General features: G+C 37.9%; 1 protein-coding gene across 5 annotated transcripts; it reads right to left on the reverse strand.

Moving 5' to 3' along the window:
* Window positions 1-2,413: 2,413 nt before the first annotated feature.
* On the reverse strand, window positions 2,414-21,897 carry LOC122281227 (phosphatidylserine decarboxylase proenzyme 1, mitochondrial). 5 transcript variants are annotated; one of them, XM_043092578.1, is made up of 13 exons: window positions 21,527-21,897; window positions 20,747-20,835; window positions 19,111-19,164; window positions 18,903-18,968; window positions 17,369-17,429; window positions 15,917-16,026; window positions 15,557-15,810; window positions 9,104-9,210; window positions 6,008-6,075; window positions 5,296-5,373; window positions 4,651-4,773; window positions 3,705-3,989; window positions 2,414-2,537 (listed from the first exon to the last, which is right to left on the reverse strand). In XM_043092578.1, the coding sequence occupies exons 1-12, from the start codon at window positions 21,684-21,686 to the stop codon at window positions 3,828-3,830; spliced, it is 1,332 nt and encodes a 443-aa protein (XP_042948512.1). In that variant the 5' UTR covers window positions 21,687-21,897; the 3' UTR covers window positions 2,414-2,537; window positions 3,705-3,827. The 5 variants fall into 5 exon arrangements, with proteins under 5 accessions (XP_042948512.1, XP_042948510.1, XP_042948514.1 ...); XM_043092576.1 differs by having other exon boundaries at window positions 15,917-16,029; XM_043092577.1 differs by lacking the exon at window positions 2,414-2,537 and having other exon boundaries at window positions 3,684-3,989; window positions 15,917-16,029.
* Window positions 21,898-22,238: the final 341 nt, after the last annotated feature.

Here is a 22,238-nt window from a genome sequence, read left to right on the forward strand (position 1 = left end):
ATCTAATAAATTTGCCGCATCAATCTAAGTTAGAACAAAAATAATTAACACACATCTCAAGATCGAAAACTCTTTAAGCTTCCTAATCATCTCTTGCGTCACAATGCATAATTATTAATTTCTAACTTAGTTTTCATGCAAATTTATATTGTATAAGAGATTAATTCCAAAACAGTTTCAACTATACTCCCTCTTGGATAAGCAATGGGTTAGTCACATGTAAAAAGTAATTTCTTCCTAAATCGAAGGAACCCATTTGAGCCAATCAAAAGCATAAACAGTACATCCTTAGGATACTTAAATCTTCCATTTTATCACGTTAAAAGAAATTTGAATGCTAGTTCTTGAAATTAGTCCAACAAACTCTAGTGATAAAATAAGCTCATACTAACATGTAAACGCAATACATGTAAAGAATTCGTCACATTTTATCCAAACATATATTATTCACAAAAAATAATAATCTTAAGCAATTTATTACATAAAATATAATGCCTAATAAATTTCACAAATTTATCTCATAATATCATGACATGCATGTATTCAATAACCACATGTAAACTCATCTACAATGACCATTTTTGCAATCATTAACCACAACCTCTTTGCTATAGTTGTGGGTTACAAGGGTCCTCATGGTATTCTCAACACTATCTTCAATCCCTTCCTCGAGTGTTATTTCACCCACCAATGTTTTTTGGTACCTATCAATTGGCACACGTTTAAAAGGTTTTTGGGACATGCAAATAAATAGTTTTGCATGGTTGAAGTCATGTTTCTATTTAAGTGGCAAACTAAACTTGCCACAATAATTACACTTGGCCCTAGACTCATTCACAAGATAACCCTTTGCTTTTTTAAAATGGTCCCAAATAAATAATGGATCATTCCCTTTTTTATTTTTAGAAAGTGAGCAAATACTATGGATAGGGGCAGTTGAGGGTCTTGATGTCAAGCTATCTCTCAAGTTTGTGATCGGATCATTTTAGTCAAAATATTACAAAATACAAATTCAAACATAAGAAAATAAAAACAAAATATAATGTCACAAATACACAATAGTTAGTTTGCAACTTGGCAAACATCACAAGTAATAATGGAAAATATGGCTCTTAGTCACTATACTTCAACGATTCAAAATTTTGTTGTAGAACATCCAAATTAGATGGTTCAATTGTAGAGAAAGATGGACACTTCACCCTATAACCTTTAATGTTGCTCGTCTAAAATGGAATTCGCAAATTATGATCCTTAGATTATGTGACTCCAAAAAATTATTGCTCTTTTAATTATTCAACGTGACATATGAAAGATGTATGAAATATTATCTCTTCAAAGATAAAGACAAATGACTTTATACATTATCATATTATTGTTTACTGTTCAATCTCACTTATTATCCACTGATACATAAAGACAAAATGTTAGGTGTGTATTATTGATAGTTACTATTTTAGTGCTTGCATCTCCAATTATTGATTTTCATAAAATTACTATTAAATAAATTCTTACCTTGGAACAATGGAAAAAAAATCCAACCATATAGTAATATCCAGCATATGGCTAGTTTACTCAATTTAGCTAAACCTACATAACTAACCATCCGAATTGGAAGGTTAAAGCTATTCATTCTTGAGATTGACAATTGAAGCAATATATACAACATGAATAAGGTTGGAAAAATATTTCAATAAGTCAGGACACCACGTTTTGATCTTACTGTTATGATCCGGCTACTTTGGCTAAATTGCCATAAAAAGGGAAAAAGAAAAAATCAAGAACTGGAAAGCAGAAAAAACAAGCCAGTCATGTTGGATCTCCTATTCGTACTGCTACCAAAAAAAGAGAGGATGATTGCGACAACTCAACCGGACGAGACATCTCTTATTTACAGAACTGTGCCAACATGTGCCTACATTGTTAGTATATTTGATTTACCAGTTCCAGAAAGAGAGTTTTTTAATAGAAAAAATGAAACCAGTGTCAGCTTATCGCCAACCGTGCTTCCTACCAACTCCCCCAATCCCAAACGAAGCTTATTTAAATACAGAAAATATTTCATTTCATTTAATTTTATCTTTATAATTTTTTCAAATTTTCATGTGAAATATAATAAATAATTCAACTTTTTTAAATCTCAATTCAACTTTTTCATATCCCAAAAAAATAATAATATTCTAACAATATTTTATTTAACTTTCAACATAAACCATCTAATTCCGAATCCAACTTTCAACTTTTAAATCCCAATTTTATTGTGACACTTACTCGCTGACCTAATGCTGATAACGATGCATACAGCTATTGTTATTCCTCCTCTTCTTCTTCTTTTTTTCTCCTCTGCAAACAGAATTAGAAGTGCCGAGGACTCATTTCCAGAGACATAACTCTAATGCGAGGTGGGGAAACGTCGTTAGCCCGAAAGACCATTCGCATATAACAAGTGGCCTTTCTTTACAATTGATTCGTGGCCAAGTGTTTGCAGCGAAAATAACTCCACTACCGTTGAAGGCAAAAATTATACATCACATTACTACCTTGGAAGCCGCTTTGGAACGGTCGGGCTAATAAACGGAGAAAAGCAGCCTTCTATTCACTGCTTGCCACGTAAGGAAATGCACCATAAGAGAAATAGACTCCATCACATAAAAACACTTCCAACCAAAAGCAGTCCTCGCTGATTTCGCCCAATAGCACTTCGTGTTTTCATGATGATTCTCTTCGTCTTCCTCGCTGAGCCTCTCTTCCACCGCCACCATCTCAATCCGACGCTGACCGACTCAGTTGCCTACGTTCCCCTTTTCTAATCTACGTTCCTCTTTAAAAATTCATTTGGTTTCAGACGAATCAATATAAATCCAGACGAATTAAAGGTTTTCTGGTTTCAGAAATATTTTTGCGAAATTCAAATAGAAATGTATAAACTCGTTCACAAATCAAAGCCCAGGTGCGAGTTCGACGTTCCTGCATCGAGTGGACGTGAACCAGTTGCCATCCATGGCAGACGGTGAGGATGAAAATGGACTAAAAATCCTGTTAGCATGCAACCTTAAATACCAAAACGATAACTCAAGACAGCTAAAAATAAAAACTTTGCCTTTTGATTTGGGATTTTTTATTCTTCAACGGTATGACTTCTGGAACCTAGCCCTGGCATCGCGACCACCGAAATTCTTGGGTTCACAGCGTCTCAGGTCAGCGACAAGCAAGGTTCCGTCGTACCTGACGAGGATAATCTCCTTTTTGCTATGTTCTTCCACACACTTCTGGTATTACCTCAGGACCTCCGTTTGGGTTGCTCAATTCTGAGAGAGTCGAAGAAGGTGAAGAATGGGGTCGAGATCTTCGACGGTGGTCCTCGGCTTGGAGATAGATGGAGTGGGTCACCAAATCAAGGGGCGTTAGCCTCTATGTCGTGAGAGGAGACGAAGCTGTGTGGGTTTCAACCGTACGAACTCTAGCCATGCAAGATGGGGGTGCCGTGCGAGAAGGGGGGTGCGACCTGGAGCAGTGCGAAGGACCCGGGGGGGGGGGGGGGGGGGGGGGGGGGGGGGGCGGCGACGAAGGGTTTCTGCAAATACACTATAATCAGATGTAGTGCAACGCATGATAGCTTAGATGGAAAGCTTAGGTGTCAGCTATTTAGTGGTGGGCTGCTATTCTCTGTTTATTAGCCCGACCGGTTCCCAGGTTTACTCTACTACCTTTTATAATTGACCTATAATTTTCCTTAGAATGTTATTCCAGAAAATTTGTTACCATAGGTTAAAAAAAAAATTAAATTAAATTAAAAAAAAAAAATCTGGTTGAAGAAATTCAGTACTCAGCTAAAAATCCTGCCACCTCCCCAGTGCTTCCCCAACTCGAACTCTATCTCCACGCTTGATGCAAAAACTAAACTCCGATGAGGAATCCCCATTTTCAAGTGATTTTGATATGGGGGCCTGGAAGACAAGAACCACTGTTGATCCCATGTTGAAAGCAGCTAACTGAAAAGATAACAACACAAAAGCATTAAATAAAATGGGCCGAACTGGCTGGAGTTCATCTGATTTGGTGAATATACAGAGACAGGTGGATTTAAACTAAAATCTACCAGTTGTAGAACTAGTACGAATATGATAATGCAGCCCAGTGTGCAGAACTAACTTTATTAGTCCTTAAAAGCAAAAGGTTCAAGAATGCATTCAAGTATAGTATAATCAGTATTGAATATATTTTGGAATTCCATGTTTGAGGCAATAGTTAAAAGAAATTCTAGGACTAGAACAATAATTGAAGTAGTAGGATTTCTTTCACCAAGAAAGCAAATGAAAGGAATACAGAAGATATCCTCCGGCATCATTTATTGTTATAAGGAAAAATCTATACACCATACTACTTTCATCTCATTAAATATGATGTGGCACATTTATTACCATTAAATGATCATTTATTGCATGATTCTTTATCATCCAATGATGATGAATGTGTCACATCTTACTTAGTAGGATGAAAATAGGATGAGTGTAGTGTATATCATTACTCTTGTTGTAATTGTCAACTATACCTGTTTACAACTCAAGATAGATTTTCTTTTTTTCATCTTTAAAGCAGAATTTATCAAGTATCCAAATTCAGAACTAGTTAAAGAACTTGTGCATCTCTAACCTCATCTCCTTTTTTGAGCATCATGCCAACCCCTTCGGGTTCATAAAGATGTTCTTCTGGGGCTTCTGAGTGCAGTAACTTCTTTCTTGGTCGATTTGTCCGAAGTTCTGGTTCAATGAAAAGCTGGCATGTCCAAGTTTACACCAAAGTCAATATAGAGGAATAAGAAGGAACTGGTAACTTTACCAACTGTCAATGTGGAGTGTTTACTTCAATTTAAAACAAACATAATTCTTATAACAAAACTGGAAGCATGGCATCTGTCTTCTCTCATTCCGAATTTTCACCTATGCCGAAAGGGAATCTCATCAACTACCCTATCTCCTTCTCTTTAAAATGCATCAAATGTATATGCCCAGAATTACTTATATAAAAACAATGTAAATGCACATAATTGAGACTTTCTTGGGAAAAAGCAGCATGCACTGCTGTCCAGTGGCATGCATTATATTTGGTGGTCTGTAAATAGCTAAGGTTGCCGCTCCTACAATTAATTTCTCAATAGTGTCGTGTTGCTAATTATTAAACTAACAAGAGGAGAAAAAGATCATTCTGTGAGCGTAAATGGGGCCTTTTCTAAAAGAAGAGAGGGAGAGGGAGTTGGATATTGTATCAATCATCATCTTCAAAAAAGGGACACTTAACCTCAATTGACCCAATATTTGTTGCACCAATTGCAGCAATCGCCATAAACCCTTCCTTCCATAGACCTTCGAGAACAACCTAGTGACATGAGAATTACAGAAAATCTGTCAAATTAAAACATATCCATGGATATGAAAAAAAGAAGTTGAACCAAACTTGTTTAAATATTAAAAATTTACTTGACATTATAGAATAAGGAAAAACCTTAAAACATTCAGGAATGAGTGGGGGCAAATGGTTGGTACCAACAAAAAATAATCATGGCAGGAAATTAGTAAATACAGTAGGAATATTAAATCCCATCTCGAAAATGCACAAAAAAGAAAAATGGCAGGAAATTAGAAAACACAGTAAGAATATCAAATCGCATCTTGAAAACAAGTCACGGATGGTCAATCAGTATCTAAGCAGGCTTTTTTTTTCCTTAGCAGTATATAAGCAGTTTCTGTACCAAATAACTACCCAAAATGAGGGGAAAGCGCAAACTTTTTCTTTTCGGATTGAAGGGGAAGGGGAAATTTGATAGCAAGTATAACTACAAAATTTGTCTGAAGATAATATAATATTTAGCATTGTCATGCCATTTTGGATTTAATTTTAGGTTCCATCCCCTTCCTGTACATACTTTAATTATTGACGATTAAAATAATGTGACCCATCAAAGTAAATATCAACACGCTAATATAAAATCAAAAATAGAAATTAGATTTACCCTTTCATTCTCAACATAAAGGTTTTGGATGGTTCTTGTAGCACGTTCATTCACAGGGAATAGGCGACCTGCAAGATTTAACATATGCAAAGAGAAAAGGCTAAGAAAATCAGATTAACAATATCATTAATGGAACAAAATACTAATTATAAACAAATATCAAGTGAAATACAAATGAATATGTGGGAATCTTGGGATCTGCATTTGGATTTTTAATGTTCTCAGTGCTCCAACAGCTACCTATTTCTAAGATTGTCTATGTGAATCATGTTGCACACATTGGTTGCATGGAAGCAGTCTCTTAGACCCACATCAAACAAGGGACGTGTGAAACAGCATGTCGATGAGTGCACATGGGATGTGTGAAAAAAGGGAAAACTTTATGTAAACAGGGGATGTGTTTGCACCATGTAAACAGCCCTCTTTCACCTAAATCAAACTCTTCCTTCATCTAAAACACCGCTATTACTACCACACTCCAAGTTGCCTAAAACACTTCAACAATCCAACTTGAACCCAAACTCCACATCGAGACTCCTATTTGACAATTCTTTCACAAGTTTCACATGAATGAAGATAAGTGATTTTCATCCCAAAAGAGGAAGCTAACCCACAGCTAAACACTTACGCCACACTCAAAGACTTTTATTTTTATAAAGTAAACAATTGTATCAATAAGAATAGGCATAGCCCAAGTACACAAGATGGTATACTAGAGGTAACACCTATCTAGGAAGAAGAAATGGAAACAAAAAGTCATGAACACCAAGGCTATTGAAATCTACACCTATGGCCCATAGAAATAAAGCTCTAATAATAAGAGATTTAAGCTCCTCTAATGGCGCGCTCCTTGTCTTCAAACATTTGGTCATTTCGCTCCAGCCACAAGCACCATAGAATACAGATAGGAGCCATCTTCCACAAGGCCATGATTTGTGGAACACCTCCTAGATTTGTCCAACTGGCCAAAAGCGCAACCACTGTGGTGGGCATAACCCAAGCTAGCACTAATCTGCAGAACACATTCATCCCATACAGCTCTAGAAATCTCACAATGCAGCAGAAGATGATCCACAGTTTCACCACTTTACTTACACATGCAGCATCAATCTACTATGATCGCAAGGGACAGAGTGTTACATTACTTATGCAAATCCAGTCATGTTGCAGATGTCATTCCATGATATCTTGGCCACCTCACAATGTAATAGAATTATTGGTAAGGATTTTCCCAAGGGAAGCAGTCCAACCATAGAAAGCTACCTTGGGGGCACCTTACATCTCCAAATGCACTTCCAAAAGGGTTGGGGTTTTGGACCTTCAAAGCCTTGCACAAGGACGGAACCATGAATCTCCTACTCCTTGCATGAATCCAGATCATCCTATCTGTCACAACATTACCAATGTTCGTAGCATATAACAAGCTGAAAATTTCAAAAATGGCTCCTAATTCCAAATCCTAAGCCGCTTTTAGAAACAAGTATTATACTGAAATGAGCCACTAAAGCTATCCATCATATCTGCCACCAAAGCCTCCTTATCATGTGCAATCAAAAGAGTGTGGGAAATGCGATCTTGAGGGCCCTATTGCCACACCTACCTCAAATCTAGGGGTATCTGGAAACATTCCCCACCCCTTGAACCCAAAAAAAAAAAAAAAAAACTCCATTTCTAATATTTCTGCACAATCCCACTCCATTCCCACCTCTAACTTCATTTAGAACACCATCCTCCCCGACTTGGAGTCAATAACAACCCTCCTCCACAAAGCCTCCTCAACCAGGTGATACAGCCAGAATCACTTCCCAAGGAGGAGGGCCTTGTCACAGGTCCTCAACTTACGAACCCCTACAAGTAACCTTTTCTCATGGTCTAGTCAAATCAGGACACACATGGTCCCACCTTTTTCTCCCAAATGAAGACGGGGGGTGATATCATATGGCAATATTTGAAAAGTCAGGAATACTGAAATATGTTCTGAATCAAAATATAAACTAGAATTCAACCAAAACTGCTGAAACATACCAAGAAATCCCGAAATTCGAGGCACAATGAAATATTGGAGTCTCCCATATTGGCTACTGTTCTCATACAAAAGTTTCTGGCCAATTAAAAACTTCGAAGGACAGCTCTAGCCATATCTGCGCCATAATCCAAAAATGACTAGACCATGTGAAGTTTCCCCAGAATCACTTATAAAACTCAGTTTCACCTAGTAAGTAGCCAATGTGTTACTTGTCACCCATGTATACATTTCAAACATCACCGGGAAGGATTGGCTCCTACGATAAAATAGATGTGTAAATGACTTGTACAAAAAGTGCCCGATTGATGTTAACAGAATTTAGAAAGAAATCAAAACACGATACATGCTTGGAAAAAATTTGCGTTCTCATTCATCTTCCTCTCCATGGTAGGCAGGTAAGCATCTGTTCAGACCTAGACCTCTCTGATCTAGGCAATATTTGCGGTCTCATCTATGTTCCAGTTCCACATCATCCTGGATAGGATTGTTAATCAACATCCTACAACAACCTCAGCAACTTATCCACTATATGTGAGTTATTCCTTTTTCCCAATATGGGATTGGAGTGTTACATGAATTGTGGGTAGTGTGGTAGAATACCCTACTGGAACTATTTCTTTAATCTCTTTTTTAGTTCTTGAACCTCCAACATGCCCATTGCACTCAATTTCTATAGCATATTATCATATTCATTACATATACATAATGCACAAAAGCATCCCTATCCATGTTCATGCCATTTGAAGATCTTTGTTGGCAGATAACACTACTAGAGGGGATAAGGAAACTTGTGACAATGAACTACACCAAAATACATACATTACACACTCATAGATATCACCAACAGAGATTAATTGTTACTTTTATTAAAAAAAAAAAAAATCCCAACATTAAGTAGTGGGAAAGGAAAACAAACAATCGCATGGGAGGCTAAGCAACCTAAAAGTTTTGGTTAAATTGAGCATTTTAGTTAACAGAAGAGAGACATTTAAAACAATTTAGTGACAACTGCATAAAAGAATCATTCTTCAATGAGTGCAAATGTATAAATTCCCTCAAAAAATGGTCACCTGAAAAATGGCGCCGGACAAGGATGCTCCAATCAACTGGAGAGTGTATACGATGATAGTCACCGGGCTTCAAGTAAATTACACAGTAAAATAGACCTTTCATTGGACTGCAGTGTTTGAATGCATAAAGTACAGTCAAAACCAGATAATTTGGTTGCATCACATTTTATATTTAAAGTAATCTTAAATTTCATAAATCAAAGAATGACTTGATATGCATGTAACAAATTACACTCTCTTGAACTCAAGCATAAGTGAAGAAAGTTTTATACGACAAATTTAATAAACAATCACATTTTCATCCAAGGATTCAAACTAAAAAGGAAGCTCTTGTGAAAGAGACTTATAGAACGAGCAAACTGAGAACGAGCATTTACCTGTAGGTATCCACCACAATAAATCATACTGGTTACTCAGTTTGATTGAGTACAAAAGACTGAAAAAGGCTTCTAATCTGTCCATTTCCCAATCTTGTGCTGCCCGACTAAAAATGATGTTCTACTGGATTTGTTCCCCCACTATCACCATGACTTCCGCCAGTCATGCATCTTTAGCACTTGCAACCCTTAATAGTGCTGGAAATAGATCCTTTGGAGCACAATTACCACACCAAGTATCATGCCAGAATTTGATCCTAGCCTCATCTCCTAGACGAAATCTTGTGTGACTAGTAAAGACCTCCCATCCTCTCCTTATATATTTCCACAAACCCACTCCGTATGCCTCTCTCACTTCGTTGGTACACCATCCCCCCCACAAGCCACCATATTTACTCTCAATCACCAACTTTCATAGGGCTTCTGGTTCTTTATGATATCTCCACAAGCATTTTCCAAGTAACGTCCTATTAAAGATTCTCAAATTTCTAATGCTCAAATCACCATTAGAGAGAGGACTACATACCTTCTCCCACCTAACTAGGTGGAATTTGAACTCCTCACCTATTCCACCCCACAAGAAATCCCATTGTAGTCTCTCAATACGAAGAACCACACTTGTTGCAATAGGGAATAGGGACAAAAAATAGGTCGGTAAGTTAGATAATGTACTCTTTATCAGGGTAATCCTACCACCTTTGACAGGTACATTCTCTTCCAACTTGCCAATCGATGCTCTACTTTCTCAATAGTTGTATCCCATAAAGAAGCCGCTCTCGATGTGGCCCCCAACGGAAAACCAAGATATGTCACAGGGAGTGAGGCAATCTTACATCCCAGTATATTAGCCAACTGTCTTATATGCTAAACACCTCCAATAGACACCATCTCTAATTTGTCCAGTTCACTTTCAACCAAGAAACTGCTTCAAAACAAAGTAGGAGGGCCTTCAATACTTGAACCTGATTTTGATCTTCCTCACAAAAGATCAGTGTCATCTGCAAATAATAAATGAGAAATATTAATAAGTCCCCCACTCGGGGATCCAATCGAATATCCAGTCACACACCCATCGGCAACCACAACCAGGGCTAAGGTAATTATGCTCAAAGCCTCCATCACTATAACAAAGAGTAATGGGGACAATTGATCTCATTGTCTTAAACCTCGTGGGCTATTGAAAAATCCAGTTGGGCTTCCATTGATCAGCACTGAAAATTTCACCGTAGATATACATGTTCTCAAATTTGAAAGGCCTTTGACCCCCCGGAATTCCACCACAATCTAACAATATAAAAATATGATCAGAGCACAACCGAGGAAGTTTTTTCTGACATAAATCTAGAAAATGCATCTCCCATGTAGAAGATATGAGAAATTTGTCCAGTCTCAACCAAGCTTGGTTGTTGGACCAAGTATATTCACCTCCCATAAGAGATATGTCCACAAGTTCCAACTCAAAAAATGAGATGCGAGAATTCCCCCATAGCATGATTTTGCTATCCCTACCCCGATCTTTCGCTTGGAAATCTTGTCACATTAAAGTCTCCACCAATACACCAAGGAACCTCCAACCATGAACACAAACCTACTAGCTCATCCCAAAGCAACCACCACTCACACTCCAAATTAGGACCATACACCCCAGCAAAGGCCATTCAAAGTCATCTTCAGGATTTTTAAAAGAGCATCCCACTGAATATTCTCCCACAAACACATCAATATTCCCCACCACCCGTTTGTCCCACACAACCAATATACCACCTGACGCCCTTTCGATTGTAAGTACACCCAGCCTACATATTGACAACCCCATAAGCTCTAAATAGTTCTTCTTGTGATAAGTTTCAATTTAGTTTGCTACAAACAAATGATGTCCACCTTCCATTGTCTTAGCAACGATCTTATACGTAAACATTTGATGATCTCATTCAGCCCCCTAACATTCCAAGTCAGAATTTTAGGCTTCATTTATCAACTATTCCAGCCCTCCCTTTGTTACGTCCACGACTCACACTCCCCTCCTTACTATCGTAGTTGAGTGACCAAGTTAGCCTTTTTAACTCCCAATTTCTCTTAATCTCTGCTCCTTGTCTTGCGTCTATGGCTATTAAGAGTGCCTTGAACTGTTCTTCATATCCTTCACAAGATATCCCCACCCAACTTTGAAGCTCCTCCACTTTTTTCAAAACCCAATTAGATGATAAATTAGGAGGGATAATCCTTATTGGAGTAGGATCATCCCCTGATATCCCCTCTCCTTCTATTGTATTACTGAGAGGCTAAAAAACGATCATAGATCCTTTCCCTACTGCCTCCCGCTTCTCCATCACACACTCACACTCCATCCCTACTGCCTCACACTCACAATCACCCTCTGTTGACTCTCCCGGAGACCACCACCCTCCCCTCCTCCTCCATCTCAGTCAACTGCAAAGACGGGGCCTGCTCACTTGGTGGCGGCACAACCCCCTCATCCCTCAGAGGCAAACAAACCTCCTCTAAAGCAAACTCTTCCAACGCCGCCTCCCCCGCGTCACTTTGAGATAAACAAACCTCTTTTGAAGCATGTTCGTCCATCACCGCCATAGGAGAAGCACCGACGACATCCATCGGCTCAGTCTATGCAGGTTGCAACGCCACTGACCCGTCGCTGACATCCTAATTGCACGCACTTCTCCCCTACACTGAGATGACTAAATCCGTCAGTGACTCTACCGCCGGCAGGTCAACCCCTGTCGACTAGGCTACCTAGGTCTTTGCCGGAGCCAGTAACCCATGTGTCTCCATCGAGGCCTACCCACAGCCCGATGGGCCAGCCCCAGTAGCCCTGGTTTTTCTCCAGATGAGGCCTAGCTTCAGTAGCCCAAGTTTCCTCATGAACTAAGGCCCAACTCTTGGGCCCATTGCCTCCTTCACCTTCAACCCAAGCCTCTAATTCAGACCCTGACCCTATTGCACATTGGACCCCAAATTAACTTTTAAGGCTTCCGTTCTTAGGTCTTGGCCCAGGCCCAATACCAAGCCCAACTCCTCTTTGTCTTCAACACACCGTATCAACCAATTGACTTTAAAAGTCATTTCTTCCAGCTGCTTCTTCAAACCAGCGAGAACCTGCAGCTGCATTTCCCCTTTTGGCTCAACCACATACCTGCCACCCCTCTCGTTGCTCTGTGTACATGCCGTAATGGTAGCTCCTCCTGGGATAATTCACGTTCAAGAAAGACATGAAGTAAACTTGTTTACATATTGGACTCCTTGAAAGCGAATTATCCCTGGACTCCTTGAACGTGAATTATCCCAGGACTCCTAAACAAAAGCATTTGTCATGACTACTCTTCTGGCCCCAACCAAATTGTATGCTTTTATTCCACTTATCATAGGCTGCAACGTTATGCGTTCTTTAACAAATGTGGCCTATATCACATAGTAACTTAAAAGACTCCCTTATCCTAAGTAAATGAGGTTGATCTCATATTGAATATGACATGATTACATGAGTCAACTATAATTCTAATAGTCACAAAAGAATCTTTATGGTAAGAAAGGAAGATTTCTCAATCTTGCATGACTTCTAAAATCTGGAGTTTGCAAAAACACAAAATGATATTTAATGAGTCAATTCATTGTGCAAAATTTCAGATGCTCTCTAGAATTATGACCGGACCAACACAAAGTGCATGGATAACTCAAGAAACAAACTTCAGTCCACAGTACTCCCATCTTTTAACTATCAAATCTATTTCAACATTTTATGGACTTGATAGCCACGGTGATTGAGAAAATCAAACATAGATTGGCTGGTTGGAAGAGATTGTATTTGTCGAAAGGGGGCAAGATCCCTTTAATCAAAAGTACTCTCTCTAATCTACCAACATTTTTTTTTTTTATCTCTATTCCCAATTCCAGCAAGTGTGGTGCTCCAGATTGAGAAACTGTATAGGGACATCCTTTGGAGTGGCATGTGGTAGGACTTTATAATTCCATTTAGTCAAATGGCCTAAGGTATGTGCCCCACTTCCCTTGGGAGGGTTGAATATTAGAAATCTAAATATTTGCAATAGGGCATTACTTGGGAAATGGTTGTGGTGATATAATACGGGACCAGAAGCTCTATGGAAGTTGCTAATTGATTGTAAATATGGAAGTGTGTGAGGGGGTTGGTGTAGTAGAGAGGTAAACGGACCTCATGGAGTGGGGATCTAGAAGCATGTTAGTCGGGGATGGGAGGTGTTCTATCGTCATACTAGACTTGTGTTGGGAGATGGTTGTAAAATAAAATTCAAGAGCGATATATGGTGTGGAAACAATACACTAAAAGATTTATTCCCCTCAGTATTCAAGATTGCATGTGAGAAAGAAGTTTCAATGGTTGATTTTATGGTGATAGCTGGGGATCAAATACAGTGGAAAATCGTCTTTAGTAGGGTGGCTCAGGATTGGGAAGTTGGTAGTTTTGAGAAGTTCTTTCAACTTATGAATTCTGTGAGATCAAGCATCCAAGGAAATGATAAGATGTGGTGGGTACCTACAAGTAAAGACACATTCTCGGTTCAATCGTTCTATAAGTTTCTCACACAGATGCAAAAGACTTAGTTTCCATGGAAGAGGATATGGTGTGATAAGACGCCTCCCAAAGCGACTTTCTTTGCATGGACAGCTTCATTGGGTAAGATCTTGACAACAGAGAATTTGCGAAGGCGTGGGGTGATCATAATAGACTGGTGCTGCATGTACAAGAAGAGTGGTGAAACTGTGGATCATCTTCTACTGCATTGTGATGTAGCTAGAGTATTACGGATTGAGGTGTTTAGCATATTAGAGTCAGCGTGGGTTATGCCCGCCACAGTGGAGGCACTCTTGGCTTGTTGGACAAATCTAGGAGGTATTCCACAAATCAAAGTTACATGGAAGATGGTTCCTATTTGTATTATATAGTGCTTATGGAAGGAGTGAAATGACAAGACTTTCGAAGACAAGGAGCGATCATTTGAGGATCTTAGACCTTTTTTTGTTACAACGTGATTCCTATGGGCCATAGCTATAGATTTTAATGGTTTAGACCTTCACAATTTTCTTGTTTCCTTTTTTCCATACTAGATAGGTGTTTATATACTATCTTGTGTACTTGGGCTATGCCTATTCTATTAATACAATCGTTTACTTATCAAAAAATTATTCTGCCTTACACCTTTCACCAAAGACTAATGCTCATGACCAAATGGGAGCTATGCACACAAAACTTCTTTTCAAAAAAGAAAAAGGAAGGAGTTTTCATTTCACATTGTAAAACTAGAATCCTTGTGATTCTGTTCCTCTAGCTAGACTACAAGAGCAATATATACTAGATTGAAAGAATTGCATAAAGAGAGCTTAAATCCTTGGGGTATGCGGAAGCAGCCCGGTGTTAAGCTATGTATAGGACTCTTTTTGGGATGACCGATTGACTGTAATGAGAATGAGTACCCCCTTCATCATTGTGTATGATATCCTAAAGAATTCATATGGGGTCAGTGTGGCCATGCCCAAAAGGGGTATAGGTGAAAGGAAAGGGTGTATGAAAAGAAGGTTGCTTTCTCTCATGAATCTGATACGCTAGTTTGTAGGAATAGTTGCAACCCTCCGATTGCCATGGTTCACTGTTGTTATAAACAAAAGAAATGACAAAAAAGGATAAGATTGAAAGGAACAAAAGTGCAACAAAGATAACAGTTCTTGGTGGGACTCACACTTTCCTGTGCACAACCTAATGCACCAAAGTTCATGAACAAAAAGAGACTAGGTTCTGAGATATTTTCATGGAATCATAGTCGTAATTTTTAAGTCCAAAACTGAAAAAAAAAAATCATCCCATGAAAACTAACTAGAGGAGAGAAAACATGTGTCCTATCAGACACATTTCCAGCATAACAGAGATGCAAATGACAAAATATTCAGATAAAATATAGGGAAAGAAATTTTAAAAGATACGTGCCGGCTGGTGATCAAGAATATATATTTATGATCACGAACGTCCACATTGGCACAATGTTAAAGATCAATGGCAAGAAGATGTCATATATGAAATTTTAATTACCATACTGACACAGGATCCCAAACTTTAGGAGACGCCAATGAAACTTTCCACCATGACTTCTTACTCTTCTCTTTAGAAGTATTTTCCTGTTCACCACTCTCTTCTTGCACACCCCCTTCGGCTATCATGGGAAGGAAAGAGCTTGCACCAAGAAGTGAAGAAACGGAATAGGAACACCCTTTGACTTGCTCAATCATAGCCCCTACTCCTCTTAACTCTCCACATCTCAAAACGATACCATCAACGGGACTAATCTGTGATCAAATAGGAATTCAGTAATAGATGTTTAGTAACAGTTAGCGATGATTTACAGTTAAACAAATTGGGCATAGGATGCCCAAGAAGCTGGTTACCAGTTACCAGACATTGTGGATCATGGTCAATGGGCCTGGAACCTTCTTTCAAAGTACGAACAAAGAACTGCCGTAGAGAAGCATATTCATCCAGAGGCAGAGCTACTTCATCTAAATCTGCTAATAAACATTTGAAGTATTATTGAGATATAGGATTTTTTTTATCAGTATTATTGAGATTAAGAAATTAACGCATAGATTCTACCAATTCAACCAAAATGATAAGGGCCAACATTACACTTTTGCACCTTTAAGTTATTCTCATATTTCAACAACTGTCTAAAATTTTGATGAGAGAAGTTAAGCTCAAGTTTCCTGGTGTTCCAATTTAGCTCTAACAACACGTCAAGCAGAATAGAATGGAATTGCACGACTTTTTTTTTTTTTGGGTTAATTCAGTTATTTCCAAACTGCACAAAAAGAAACCCACACATTCTCAAGCCCGTAAACTTTCCCGATATTTATTCCTGATGTCAAAAGACAGAGAGTTGATGAGTTAAGAGGAAGAAAAAGAAGAGCAAAGCAACAGTAAGTTCTATAAGAGGGACCACGATATTTATCCTAAACTTCCAATATTGAAAAAAAGGGCAGAAAAAATTCAGTAATTTTTTAGTAACAGAAATTTTTTTTAAGTAATATAAATTTCATTAAAACGCACAGAAAGCACAATCCAAGTACACAGGAGAGCCACCTATCTAGAGGTTGTTCACAGTCTAGACTATACAAGAAATTCAAGGAAATTAACCCCATTAGAATCTGTAGATGCTTCCGAAGGATGAGACTTTTGAAACACAAAGTTTTGAGCTCCTCCATTGTCCGTTCATAGTCCTCAAAACTTTTCTTGTTCATTTCCCTCCAGATACACATATAAGCAAGTAAGGATCGTTTTCCACATCATTTGAACTTGTGGCATAATAACTAATCCTCTCCAAGAGTCCAAAGGTCCACTACTCTCTTAGGCATGGCCCCAGCAAACCAACTTGGCTAAAAAAATACTCCACAATCCACTAGCCACTGCGCAATGGAGTAAAACTGATCTACAAACTCCCACTTCTCTTACACATACATCAGAAATCAATTACAACAATATGCCTTTTCCTTGTATTATCCATAGCATTATTAAAAATTTGTGATGACGATTTTTGTTTTGAAAGAATATCCATTAATCCAAGTCTATCATCCAGATCGGACATTCCCTAGAACTCCGAAATGTCATCATATATATGAACTGGACTTTTCCTCTTAACACTCTAACAAATAGTAAGAGAAATAATTTCACCTTCTCAATTAAATGCAGTTAGAGAATGGATTACATTAAAAATTGAGGAATTTTGATAACCTAATTGCTCAATTCTAAACTTCACAGACTGATAAAGTGCCACAAACCCTACAAGCAACAACAAGAGAGCAGTAAAAACTATTGCAATGACAAGAAAATAAAAAGGTAAAACAATCATACTTGAGTGGAATGCCCGAGCCCATGCTCTATAGGTATAAGGACGCAGCCAGACAGGAAGTTCCTACGAACATAATTATTTCACCAAGTATATCCATATCAAAATAACATAATCATAAAAGATCACATGAACGTGGGAGAAATGTGAGCAAAATATCAGAGCAGAAAAGAAAATCTTCTTAAACATGCCAAGTATGTGTCCTGATAGAGCAAGCAACAGCCATAACATCATCTGAAGTACCCACATGACACATTTAAACATCAATAAAAATATATTGTCAACCAACTATAGCAGAAAGATTTTTTTTACTGATGACGTGGCACCTTGCCTTGGCCTCTTGGACCCACCTTGGAGAGTAAACCATTATTGGATACCAGATGGATGCCAAACATGTAAGCCAGAAAACCTTTTCAATTGTCATAAGAAAAACTACGTTGATTTTTTCATCTTACCTTCTAATGCTGTTGCCAAGAACTCCATAAAACTGATCCAAACTGAACTTCAAAGACCGACACCACAGTATCAGATACATATGCATTCCCAAAAAAAAAATATAACCAATGCTCCCCCATTAAATAACTTTAACAAAACATGATTATAAGAACTAGCGAATTAGAAGACATCATCCCAAAAACAAAATACAGGACATGGCATCAAATGAATATTAAGTAAATAATTCTTTCAATAAGAAATAGAGAATGCTCTAACACAGAAAAAAAAAATTTGATAATTAATAAGAGAATTTTGTTCCAAATAAATAGGCATAGCCCAAGTACACAGGATGTATGCAAATACGAAAAACCTACCTACAAGCTAAAACAGAAAATAACTAAAACAAAACATTACAATCATTCCCATTCCTTATAAGATTCTTCATCCAAAAGTTTAAAGTACTAAGGAAGGAAGAATGCCCTAAGTTTCCCTATGGAACGTTCACAATTCTCAAATCATCTAACACAGAAAATTTTCTGAACGGTCCTCATATATTTCAATCTGAAATTGAAACGACCAATAAATTCGACAAAAGAAATAGAACAAACATTGCCTTAGACATTCAATCAAACACAGTCCTCAGTAATAGAGATTTGACCAAAAAATAAACATATCACCAACTATGCTTTGCATCACCCATCTAACCAAAAAGAGAGAGAAAAGGTCAGCGAGCTAAGCTCCTTTGTCTCTCAACTATGATGCAAAAGCTACATATATAGATAATTGTATATATCAATTAGCCGTATTTCTTTCAATAGGTGAGAGCATATTGCAGTAAAAAAAAACATCTCTACTTTGAAGCTACCTAAAGTTTTAAAAACATCCCTTCAATAGTGTAATTCCAATATAATTCCCTATCATCATGGTCTACTTTTTGACAACTATTCATAAAATATCAAACACCATGAAGACATACCCAAGATGGCAATGAGTTCAAATCCAAGGATTAACTTTAGATTGCAATACTACAGGAACTTCAATTAAATTTACATATTTTTTGACACAACCGAGTTTGTCTTCTTATAAAAACGGAAGGATACTCACCATGTCTGTCAAGAAACCCCAAAATCGAGAGATAGAACGCAGAGGTAGAAGACTCAAAAATGCTGCCTTAGGTTGGCAAAGACAAAAAATAAATGATGTTGAAGTTAGAGAAGAGGACCACGACATATTTTCGAAGAAACATATCAGCCATAAAATAGTGAAAGCATCATAAAACAAATATATATGGGTGGGTTGATAGAGGTATTACTTTTACATCAGGTTGGAACTCTAATTCAATTCCTTTTTCTCGTGCCTCTTCAAACTATCACAAAGGGGGAAACAAAAAGTTTAAACAAATGAGTGAACGCCAAAAAATTGATGGTAGGACAAGAATAATATGAGACACACTCCACATACACATCCATGCACTAGTTTCACACAGTTATCTATTAATCTGTATGTGCTTGGTGCTTCTGTCTTACTTCTCAAACACAATTTTCATCCTCCAGAATTAAATTCTCTGCAGGAAAAATGTAATGATATCCAAGTATAGAGGTCATGAACGTGAACGTAGCATTTGAAATGCAACATTGGGACTAATTGCAACAGAATGGGACTTAATGTAGCCATGTGGTCTATTTGTTTCTAAACTGGATGAAAACTCATATATTTAAATACATTTCCAAATCAAAATTAATACCCATTCTAAAACTTCTACAAGTAAACCTCACACAATGGCAAAGTCATATAAAGACCATGCCAGTAACTCAGTCTCCATAACCCTTCAAGGGCTTGTCCTGAGCGGTAGAGTGTGAGGGAGGTTGAATACAGTTGAACTTAGGGCCCTTCAACTTTGAATTAAAACTTTTAATATAAATTATATTTATTTAATTGAGTAAGAACCCCATCATTTATATATATATACACACACACTACTTGCTCCAATTGATTAGTCCTGTACATAATTACTATGACTGCTAGGTTAGCATAAGGGAGGTAGTTCAAGTCGAGGGAGGGCAGGACAAAGCTTTCCTCTGTCCTTCTAGGAGGGGGTGGAGCATTAGTTTCAGGTGTAGTATGTAGAATGGTCCTATTTAGCTTCAAAGGGAGTTTCGGGTGGAGTCTTAGTTTTGTGGAAACAAGGGGTTGGGGTGGTAAAAGTGATTTGCTTTGTTGGGGGGAGGCGCATTTTGTCCCAATCGGTCTTGGTGTATATTGGATGGACTTATTGTTCATTAGGGGTTCTCTATTATGGGCTAGGCGTTCTCTCTTGTATACACCCAGTGTACTTGGTTACGCCTATCAATATTAATAAATTTTTACTTGTAAAAAAAAAAGCATAAGATTATCTAAAAGTAACCGGAAAGTACAAAATAGTCAACTTCCTGTCTTCCTATATAATAGCTATGAATTCAAGGTGAACTCAGACTTCTAATTTTTTTTTTTTTTTTTTGTTCCACGTACGGAGCACAGAACCAGTCAGATTTGATTCTTGCCTAAAATTTTCTTATCACTTCAACAGAATCTATGAATCCATAATTATATAAGCATCATCCATTACGAGCACAGAAATGCACCCCTAGTTACATAACCAAAACATTATTAGTATGTGACATAGATATAACCAATATATAACCCCAAGGGGTTGGCCCAAGTGGTGAAGGCCTTGGTCTTGGGGTCTCATTCCCTTCAAGGTCCAAGGTTCAACACCTCATGGGTGCAAACAATCCTTTGGGGCCACACCCCCTGGTGAAAAGCCAGCGATTTAACCAGTTCTGTGTAGGGAAACTTTCGAGGGTACGGTGCACGGGACCGGAGTTTATTCTGCAGGGGTGGGTCCAAAGGGCCCTGCCTTGGAGAGGTTCCCCAACATCAAAAAAAAAAAAAAAATAACCAATATATACCTTCTGTTCATCATAAAGCCGACGAGCATGGAGAACACCAAGCATCAGTAATGTAGCCACGGTTGCACCAGGAACCAGAAAAGAATCACCTGCATGCACCCAATTTGAACAAAAAATATTCAGAGTGCTATCTTCTCCCTCAGCCAGGTCCCTAACATCCTCTTCAGAATGTTGCACTATAGTGCCCTAGAGTCAAGGTTCTAGTGTATCCCTTGAATAGTTACAAATAATATCATAGCCAACCTAAAAAGAGTATGCGAGTGGTGTGAATAGAACCTTGGTGAATGAGATGGAAAGAGAAGTATTGGGTTATAAATGACTCTATGATTCTAGGTAGCTCGAACTGTAATCTTGACTCTGTACTTTTGGAGTATAAACGAAAATGTAGCAAGAACTTCTGAAGTATGACATACAAGTTTCACTAATTTTATGGGTTTAATTCACTCAATTTTCAGCAACAAAAAACAAATATCAACGATTCTTCAAAGGAGTTAACAGTTTGCTTCCTAAGGCATCTCACGCCATTTTGGCATCGATAATACATTTCAATAGTCTTGAGAGAAAAAACCTACACTTAACAAAGATGAAAACAAAGTAGGTTGCTGCGAACTAAGCAAACGCTGCCATAAAAAAATTAAGGGCAGATAATGGGAAACTACAAAATTCCTGTTTCAGTATTTTATGTCTTTCGTTTATCTCCGCAGCCAAACAAATAAACGGTAAAATTAAGTTTCAGAAGTTCCAAATAGATAAGGCAAGCTTGCAATCGAAGTGATTGACCTTGAGAACTTCCATGTCCGCCATTGACGGAAGCTCGCGCGCGAGTGGTTGTTTGGAGTTTTTTGAAAAGCGAAGTGAAGCAGCGATGCTGGTTGTGGAGGTAACCGCCGCGTGTGTGGTTAAAGAACATCGGGAGCCCGTACGAAACCCTGAATTTCATACTTAAAACTATCCTGTTTTCGCTTTTCAGGGATGGCGGTCTAAACGTATGAAGGTCCTTCTCTCTCTCTCTGTCCCTCTCTCCTGTTTAAACGAGAGACACGCGACACTGAATACGTCTAAATCTAGGAGTGGGCAGCGGGGCCCGCATCCTGCTATCCCGCCCCCACACGACGGGGCGGGGGCCCTGCCCCACATCTAATCCCCTAGGGGGGCCGGGGGCGGGCGCCCCACCCTTATCTATTTATATATATATATATATATATTTATATATATATAATATATAAACATAAATATTTATATATACAAAAATATAAATATTTATATTTTTGTATATATAAATATTTATGTTTATATATTATATATATATAAATATATATATTATAATTTGTTAGACTTATTCATAAATTATACATTAGTAAATTTAAAAACTATATAGTTTAAAAACTACTACACTACAACTTACACAAAATATGCATTAGCAAATTTAAAAATTAAATAATTTTTAAATTATAGTCATATTTACAAAATTTAAATTTACAATTTAGATTTA

The sequence above is a fragment of the Carya illinoinensis genome, chromosome 11 (genome assembly GCF_018687715.1).
Source record: "Carya illinoinensis cultivar Pawnee chromosome 11, C.illinoinensisPawnee_v1, whole genome shotgun sequence".
Taxonomy (NCBI): Eukaryota; Viridiplantae; Streptophyta; class Magnoliopsida; order Fagales; family Juglandaceae; genus Carya; species Carya illinoinensis.

Excerpts from the sequence above, each read along its gene's own strand:
- LOC122281227 (XM_043092576.1), bottom strand. The coding sequence starts at position 21,686 with ATGAAATTCAGGGTTTCGTACGGGCTCCCGATGTTCTTTAACCACACA. Across the intron at positions 17,430-18,902 it reads GGGGTTTCTTGACAGACATG|GAACTTCCTGTCTGGCTGCG; the intron begins GTGAGTATCCTT and ends TTATGTTCGTAG. Across the intron at positions 9,211-15,556 it reads TGGGATCCTGTGTCAGTATG|TCCAATGAAAGGTCTATTTT; the intron begins GTAATTAAAATT and ends CAAACACTGCAG.